Source organism: Haplochromis burtoni, unplaced genomic scaffold, assembly GCF_018398535.1.
Source record: "Haplochromis burtoni strain Fernald_Lab_line unplaced genomic scaffold, NCSU_Asbu1 Contig_197, whole genome shotgun sequence".
Taxonomy (NCBI): domain Eukaryota; kingdom Metazoa; phylum Chordata; class Actinopteri; order Cichliformes; family Cichlidae; genus Haplochromis; species Haplochromis burtoni.
The window spans coordinates 1,159,087-1,168,144 of record NW_024582558.1 but is presented as its reverse complement, the minus strand read 5'-3'; the positions used below and the strand labels follow the sequence as shown (position 1 = coordinate 1,168,144).

Below are 9,058 nucleotides of genomic sequence, written 5' to 3'. Positions count from 1 at the left end.
ACATGCTTTTTAAATGTGTGTTTATGAAAAAAAGAACTGAAAAAAATCTAAAATACTCAAGATGTATTAATAATTCAAATTCCAGCAGAAATAGACCTTGAGTTTCAGGTGCTCATTTCTGATCTTTGTGTTTGTTTGTTTTTTTCTATCTTCAGAGTAGTACAGGTCACAGATGCTAAAATCTGTTCTTTATGACACAGAAAGGAAGTAAAGTTGTGCTCTAATTAGTCTGGTCTTTTATTTCATCTTACCATCTGGCTTTGCGTGTTTTCCAATCCTCTGCTGATCTTCCTTCTGTTTCAGAAAAACAGAATTAAATCTGACAAAATTTGACAATATCACTCTGAAGTATTATGTGTGATTTCAAAATACACACACGTTGTGAGCCTGCAAGTATAAATAAACAAGAAAACTCTTGTTTAGATGCAAATATGATGGTTTAATTTTACTGCACAAAAACCAGTTCGTGCTTTTATCACGGGAGCTTTTCAATTCTGCCCAGTATTAGCTTTTAATTAAAGAACAGTGACTTCCCCAGATGTTTTATAACTTCAGTTGCTTACAATTACTCCACTGAATACTTTTTGTTTCTCACTTGAATTCAGATGAAAATGCAACTCATTTTTATTTTAGGGTTCGTGACCTTTAAAAAGTTTCCATGAAATTCTCTTGACAGGGGAATAAAAACAGATTCTGCGAACCCACTGACACAACATTCAAAGCCATTATGCATATGTGGGAAAGAAATTTAGTGATGTTCAGAAACTGTTGGCTGTGTTGGTGCGTTACAGCTCAGCCTGTAACGTGGAGAGCAGAGCTGGGAGCGAGATCAGTGTTTTTATTGGGGGGGAAAAAAGAAAAGTGAAATACAGAGAAGATGAGCACAACAGATAAAATATACTTTAGATAAACAACAAAAATAACGTAGTATCAAAACCAATATTTGTTTCATTCTGGAAATATTTTCAAATCAGACATAATCAAAGCATTTTTCCTTTAATAAGTCTTTTACCAAGAGGGACGCATCCAAGACACGAAAATGTGCTCAGAGGAATAAAACTATGGATTTATTTGAGAAAGATGGAGTCGGAAAGAAATGTAACACTTAGTAATTTTCTTGGATGAAAGAATGTATTATATTACCATTGTTCTCTCTTTTGAAACTAATCAGACAGATACAGACACTTACTGTGCCTGGTGTTATTCCACTGAATATAAAAAATACAGCACAGAAAGTCTCATCTGTCTTGCCACAAAAAGACAGCAGCAATAGTGATTGTGCCATCATGCAAATAGATATTCGGTGAAGACCACATGCAGGGAGGCTCATTTTGTTTCCTCAGTTGTTTGTGTGTACTTTGGTTTTAAAAGTATACACACATAAATGTTGGTAGCCTACAAGGTTACATGTGGAATATGTAAAATCGTAGACAAACAGCTGCGACCGAGGACAGCAGAAGGTCTGTAGGCAGGAAAAAGTGTCTGTAGCCGATCGTTTAGAGGATAAATCTTTAAGAGGACTGCAGTGACTCTTGAGTGACTGTAAAAGTGATTTTAGGATGTGTATTGAGCGCCATTTGGCTTCCCCAAAAATGTGAGGGAAGAGAGGGAATCTTTCTACAGGCAGGCACATAATTAGCACTGTGGGACAATCACTGGTCTTCATAAATCACTTTAAAATCAGGAACATCTAAATATCAGAAGCAGTCACAACTCCAATTTGCTGGACATTTAGCCTGATAACATATTTGAGGCTCATATAAACAAATGTGGACGATAGGCACTCACAACATTTGTAATTCATCAGTGCCTCAGGCTTCTAACAGGAACACAGTGAAGGTGATATGTCTAAAACTGCCAAAACATTCTTAGATTCAGTCATTTTAATGCGTCCAAGGTTGCTTTAAAAATAGTTCAAGTACAAGTGTAAAGTACAAGTGAAATGAGATGGCCAAAAAACACACAAACAAACAAACAAACAAACAAATAAATAAAATGTATACATCAGGCTGCTTATCTAAAAAACAAATAAGAACACGACTCCAGTAATTCCTGCTCTGGCTCTTCCTGAAGGTTCAGGTGAAATAAAAGAAAAAAGCAGCACGAAAAAAGACTGCAGACAAAGAGACGTTTTAAAATGCTATTATTGCAGGTTATTACATCTGTTTGCGATGGAGTCGGGTGGATATCACTGTGAGCTGTGTGAATAAATCAATCCACAACTCTTACAAGCAGAAGCTTGTGAAATAAGGTTTGAAAACCTGAACTCATAGCGGTTTCTGAACCATTTTTGCAGAGTTTTTCAAAGTCTGTAGATTGCCATGTTTTGTTTTGTTTTCCTGTTCTTCAAGGTAGAGTGTGCTTCCTGAAACCAAAGTGCTGTAATGTGAAAAAGACTTTACCAAACCCTGAGTACTTTGTTGTGTGTACTTTGAGTCTCATTCACAGCTGCCAAAGGATTATCCAGTTCTTGGCCGTCCGTTAGCTATCGTGTTACTGTCTGTTGAGATGCCATGCTCCACGTTACTTCCTTCTTGAACCGTTGCGTTTGACAGATAATTAATAAGTCATAATAACAGCTTGAATAAAAGCTACATGGTATTCAGTAGGCTGGAAAACTTATATCTTTCTTTATGAAATCATTATGGAAGCTGGTAATAATCTTAAATTACATGGTAGTCAATGTAAAAGAAACATGCTTTTTAAATGTGTGTTTATGAAAAAAAGAACTGAAAAAAATATAAAATACTCAAGATGTATTAATAATTCAAATTCCAGCAGAAATAGAACTTGAAATGGTGACAACATGTCAGAGAGGCTGTTCAGGTGGACATTTAACAGTGGTTAGAGCGAATTTTCTTTCACTAACTTCCCTCGCATATTTTATAAATAGAAAAAGCTTAATGTCATTAAATTAATATTGTGTCAAAACAGTTTCAAAAACATAAAAGATTCTGAACTGAAAAATTGTTCTTGGATATAAAACATCAGAACAATGAAAAAAAGTTTGCTATTTTTGTTTGATGGTGACGTAATAGTCCTCAGTCTCAAATTTGGGACTGCTGTGTCTGACATCCTTTTGGAATAAGGCGTAATGGTGCTAATTTACATTCAGTAAACAGTTACACAACCCAGTGCTTTGTGCACACTCTTCTGTTCTGTCTGCATTGCGAGTTTGGTAACCGCTTTCTCTTCTGAAAAGGTCATGTAAGGAAATAGGTCTTGGCTGACCTGAAGGTACAAAAGGAAAATGGATCTTGTGTGAACACGCACACACTGTGGAAGGAGTTTTATTCATTTCCCTCCAAGGTGTGTACGGTGAGAATAATGAAAAATTTAGGACAGTCTGTCTTCAGGTCATTGAGCTGCCTTCGTCAGATGTTTGGTGTTTTCTTTACACACATGCATGCTCTCAATCTGTCACTGGCCTGTATGACAACCTGAAACAGTCCCCAAGCACACTTTTCCAGTTCACAGAATCCACCCTTGCCTCCTTATCGCGTTATGTGTTTTACATATTTGCATACTTGAGTCTTTCCGAAGCAGCTCTGATAGACTCCAAATCACACACTGGGAAAATCGGAACGTCAAGAATAGCAGGATGCCTTAAGGTGTAAGACATCAGATTTAATTATTTTCCTCAACAAAAACCCTGCAGGTGCTCTTGAAACACAAAGTGAACCTAATTTAGAGTCCCATATAAACACATTAATAACAATTATGTATTTATATGCTCCATATTTTTTATCCAGATCTTCTCTCTGCTCTTTGCAAATAGAATGTTTGAACCACAAGTGTGGGGTGCTTCCACTAATGATATCCCTCAAAATCTAAGAGTCGAAAAAACAACTGGAAAACAGGCACTTTGGGCAGTCTCAACCCTGAGTTTAGGTGAACGAAACTCCAGCAGCACTTTTAGTATACATACAATGTTTATTTGCTCCCTAACAGTCTGCCTTATATGCCAGCCCATAATAGAAAAATGTGAGACAATGTACAGATGTCAGTGCTGCAGTAACAACTTGGGGAATGTGTAACGGCTAAATCAGAGGTGTGGTTACACTTCACTACTTCTTCGAGTCCTCCCGGTTATGTATAGTGACGTTTTCTGTATGTGTGTGCGTGCAGGCCGCAGGGTACTCGAATGATGTCAAAACCTGCGGGTGAGCAGCTCTCCAGTACCACCGTCAGCGAAGCCTCTACTGCCATCACCTCTTCCACTGTGGACACGTCAGCCTCCAAGGTTAGTCTGTGGTTTCAGTCTTTACCTGTATATATGTGTGTTTGTGTGTTAGTTCCACATTTGTCGCTTTCAAACAATGTCCTTTCTTGATTCGTTGTGGACTGGTTTTATGCTATTAAAGGGTGACCATCCAGGCTTTTTGGTCTTTGAGTTTTGTCTCCTACATTTTTGTGCGGTAGTTAGAATATTTTCAAGCAGCAACAGAGAGGATTGCCTTGTGAAATCTTTAGCAATTATGAGGCTTCATGTCTTTGTCCTGTTTTGTGAGAGTTAAAGCATATGAATCAAGTAGTAGTAGGGGTTGCATTGGCAGTACTGGAGTCTTCAGTTAGTTAAGGTTGCCGGTTCGAGCCCCGGCTTGGACAGTCTCGGTCGTTGTGTCCTTGGGCAAGACACTTCACCCGTTTGCCTACTGGTGGTGGTCAGAGGACCCGGTGGCGCCAGTGTCCGGCAGCCTCGCCTCTGTCAGTGCGCCCCAGGGTGGCTGTGGCTACAATGTAGCTTGCCATCACCAGTGTGTGAATGTATGTGTGACTGAATGTGTAAAGCGCTTTGGGGTCCTTAGGGACGAGTAAAGCGCTATACAAATACAGGCCATTTACCATTTTAACATCCACAATCAGTTTTGTGTTAAATGCACTGCACTGAAAAGCCAAGTAGTACGTGAGCCATCAATAAAGGTCTGTTAGCTCTGTAATAAACCTACGATGTTCTCTGCAGCTTGTTAATGAAGAAAATCACTCCATTAATTCACCAGTGCAAAGGCTTAAAATGATCATTAAACAAGAAAACGATGCTAATATCTGAATATACCAACAAACACAGGTACAACCACTGAACACAGTGAGGCATGACAAACAGACAGAGATGTCTTTTTAGTCTGTGGTACAGGAGAAATCCATTCTTTAGAATCAGTCAAGAGATGAGTGCTGGTTATCCATGGCTAGCCCCGAGAATGATCACAGCAGCCTGGGCTAGTGGGGGGAAAACATTATTTGTGGCCAGTGACTGACCTGATTAGCAGCAATTTTCAGCTGACTCACAGCAAAACGGAATGATGGATGAGGATGAGAAAATGGAAATTAAAAGCTTTTTGCAGCTGATCAAACTCTATTATGGCCATGCAGGGATTTAGACCTGAGGTGTAGTTTGAAATGGAGGTAGAGGTTGTAGGTTTGCACCATGATTAAGTGCAAAGTTGTCTGCTGGTTAGCAAGATTAGGTATGTTTCTATGTAACATAGAAGTTGAATGCTAGAATTACACTTAATAAAACTGGATGCAAGGTGCAAAGATGCAAATGTGTTTTGTTCTTCTGTAAATGTGCATATTTAAACATTGAAGTCTATGGAGATGTAATATCAGCCTTCACAACCTTATTTTTATGCTAAAAATTGACTGTGTAGATTCAGACATTTGATTTAGTCAACTCAGTATTACAGCAGGCTTCATTGTGATTAGGATTACTCCTTTTGTAAGTTATTTATGGTATATAGTTGATTCCACATTCCTTCCAGTATATTGTATTACCACTATACTACATCAATGAAAAATAGATTTGGTCTGTTTTCATATCCCCCCTCTTCCCCCTTTTTCTTCTATTGGAGCTTATTTGGTTTGGGTTTTTTTGTATTGGAGAAAGCACTTTTCTTTTGACTGTTTAACCTTGTTTTTGGTCGTCCTTGGCTCGGGCAATTTGCTTGCAAAATTACAAAATACTTGAAGCAAATCAGCACAGACAGTGCTAATGAATTCCAATTTGATCTTCCAAATGCAGATCTCATGCAGGATACATCCCTTGTCATCTGGTTTAGTACACCATAAAGATGTCCATGCCACTTTTTTCAGTATAAATCTTACACTTGGTTTATACTCACACATGTATGCAGCTCCACGGTGGCGTGAAATCTCATCCTGCCCTATCAACAGGTGCCTCGGGACCAAGATTGAACATGTGTCATCGTGTACGGTACAGAGATGACAGGATATCCATCACAAAGCCCCATCACCATTCCCACACCCAGTGTTTTTCTGGTCTGCAGCTCTCCCAGGTGCTCTGGCTCATCACCCCTGCCACTAAGCAGCCGGGAAATGGCACAGGAGCCTTATTCTTAAAAGAAAAACTCTTAACAAAAGAATCTTTTTCTCAGAGGAAGAATGAGTCATTCCTACCCCCCTTGCTTTGCGCACAATCTTAAAATGAATCCGTATTTTGAGTAAGTCACATCTCTTCCGCCTCTGACAAAACATCAGAGAAGCAGTGAGACGTCCCACTTTCCCCATGAGCTGTGTCTCGCCGTTCTCCTGTAAGCACTTGTGTTCACTGGCTGCATATTTAGTGATGTTGTGTTCACAACTAACTTCTTTGGGATTTATCAAAGTCCGTGTCATTTAGACATTTCTGTTGGCTCCCAGTATCCTCTTATGAATTGTTTTGCCTTTATATGCCTCATTAATTCGCTGCCTCACTTTTGAAAGTAACTCTGCTCTTCAGGTGCTTCTTTGAGCATTAAAACCAACACATAATAGAACAGAGAACGCTGCAGAGTAAAGAGCTGTTCTGTTACGGACTAAACACATATTTGAGTTCCTGCATTAAGGGGGAAACAACAAGAAAAAAGGAAAAAGTCAAAGTAATTGGTGGCATGACTGTAGTGTTAGCAACACTGATTGTCCTGATTGTAAAATAGATGTAAATTACTTTAGGTAATCTTTAGGTCTTTAGGTTTGACAGGAGAGTTTGGCAGTCACAGATCTGCTTCGATCAAAATGGCTGACTAATGTAGGATAGTTTAGAGGGCTATCACCTGGGAGACATTGTTCAAATTCCATGTGAAGCTAAAAGTCAAGATGATTTATTTTTAGATGAATAGGCGTATGACAGCACTCATTGTGTAGAAGGGTCTTAGAACAGAGAGCTGATCCAGATTGAAGCTTAGTGCAATTTTAAGAGTATATTTTTAATTTGGGTATAAAGAAAATTCTTGAAATTAGAAAAAATCATTTTATATCTTACTGTGATGGAAGTGCAGCTAACAGACCTGATGATTACATTGAGATGCAGGAAACGCATTATATCCTCTGAAGCTGAACTATATAGCGTTTGTCAAGCTAATATGTGACTCAAAGGTAAAATTTGTATTTTCATTATGTTTTAATTGCTGCCTAATTTATAAACACAGAGAGATTGGCAACAGATTGCAGGCAGTTTAAGTCAGTCTGTGCTGATGGCTCACAACTTCTCTGCAACGTGTCTCTTTTCAGTAGGGAACTCAACTCAGCTGCTGAAGTGTGTGCGTGCGTGCGTGCGTGTGTGTCAAAGGTGTCTCAGTAGCAAGAATCAAAACAAAATTGGACTTCATTTTGGTTCTTGCTTAAGTAATTTATGCAGCTACACTGCAGCCATGATTAGAAGTATGAGCAGTCATTTTGGAGGCTCTTGAAATGATCATGCACTATGAGTGTGAAGATGGTGCCTCATCCTCCTCAGAGGACTTGGAGGCTGACATGGAGAAGGCCTCAGACCAGCTCTGACTCATCTGAATGTGAGACTGGAGAGGAGATGGTTGAAGCAGTGACAGGATGAACTTCTCCATCTCCATATTTTGGTCTCCCACAAACGGAGCCACCAGCTATGCACTGCTGCTGATGGATGAAATCCTCCAGCAAATTGTGGCCATGACAGACATGCATGGGAAACACTCGGTGGCTTATGTGGACACAGAGGAACTGCAGGCTTATATAGAGATGCTTATTTTGGACAGTGTTTACAGGTCAAAAAATTAAAATTAATTAATTTTTTAAAGATCATCTAAGGGTTAAGTTAACCCGGCTTGACTCTTGTTTGTTATTCTTTACAACTGATTTGATTCATCGTACTGGTATTGCTCAGGCATCTTTCTAAAGGGAGAAGGAATCACAACCCATGTTTAATTACCTTACCCTCCCAGATATTTCTCATCTGGCTAGGGAATGGAGCCGGTAGCCCTCGGGTCTCAGAGGGACGTCTCTTGGCATTTTGGTTGTCTGATTGTGTACCATTAAAATAGCAAATAGCTGGTTTGACTCTCAGTCACACACCTACAAGACAGAGTGCTACTGTGCAGCAGGGACCACAGTCTGTTCCACAAAATTACATTCGGCCTAAAAATAGACCACTGCATCGTAGTGCAACACACACACACACACACACACACACACACACACACACACACACACACACACACACACACACACACACACACACGTGTAACAGAGAAAGAAATATCTCTGAAATACACACATAGTATATTTACAGATATGGGACTAGTGTGAGAGGACTGCGTCATCCTCTGTCAACCAATCCTCTCACTAATTACTGAGTGCATTTGTTTTTGTTTTCCAGCTACTGATGCCTCCCAGTCCTGCTACCAGTCCATTCACACGCTTATGCAGCCGTCATGCCAAATCTTTTATTATGCCAGCCGGGGAGGTGACACGGTGTACATGTCTTACTTTATGTGTATGTGTATATGTGGTGCCGGGGGAACAGGCCTTCTTCTGAGGATTTGAGAGTAGAGGATGGTCTAATGAGATTTCTTGAATATTTGCACAGTGCACAAGTATGTTATCCAGCAGGCCGGCACAAACAAGAATGTAAGAAAGGTTTGTTTAGCCAAAGAAACTCCAGCACCTAGTATTACTGTATTACTTATTATACTTATTATAGGTCAGGGGGCTGAAATGGCACTGAATACTAACAAAATGTTAAATACGTCTAAGAACTGGCCTGTCAGGTAGGGCTGGGCCATATTATACCGTTCACGGTAATGTTAGG

General features: G+C 39.6%; 1 protein-coding gene across 6 annotated transcripts in view; it reads left to right on the top strand.

The window, feature by feature from the left end:
- Positions 1 to 9,058, top strand: part of LOC102293794 (pleckstrin homology domain-containing family A member 7) — a gene marked incomplete at its 5' end in the record, with an annotated part of 81,122 nt that overhangs the window by 17,889 nt on the left and 54,175 nt on the right. For all 6 annotated transcript variants that reach the window (XM_014337892.2, XM_005935557.3, XM_042226117.1 and 3 more), the window contains 1 exon segment: positions 4,129 to 4,243. In XM_014337892.2, the coding sequence (XP_014193378.1) occupies positions 4,129 to 4,243 (115 nt within the window).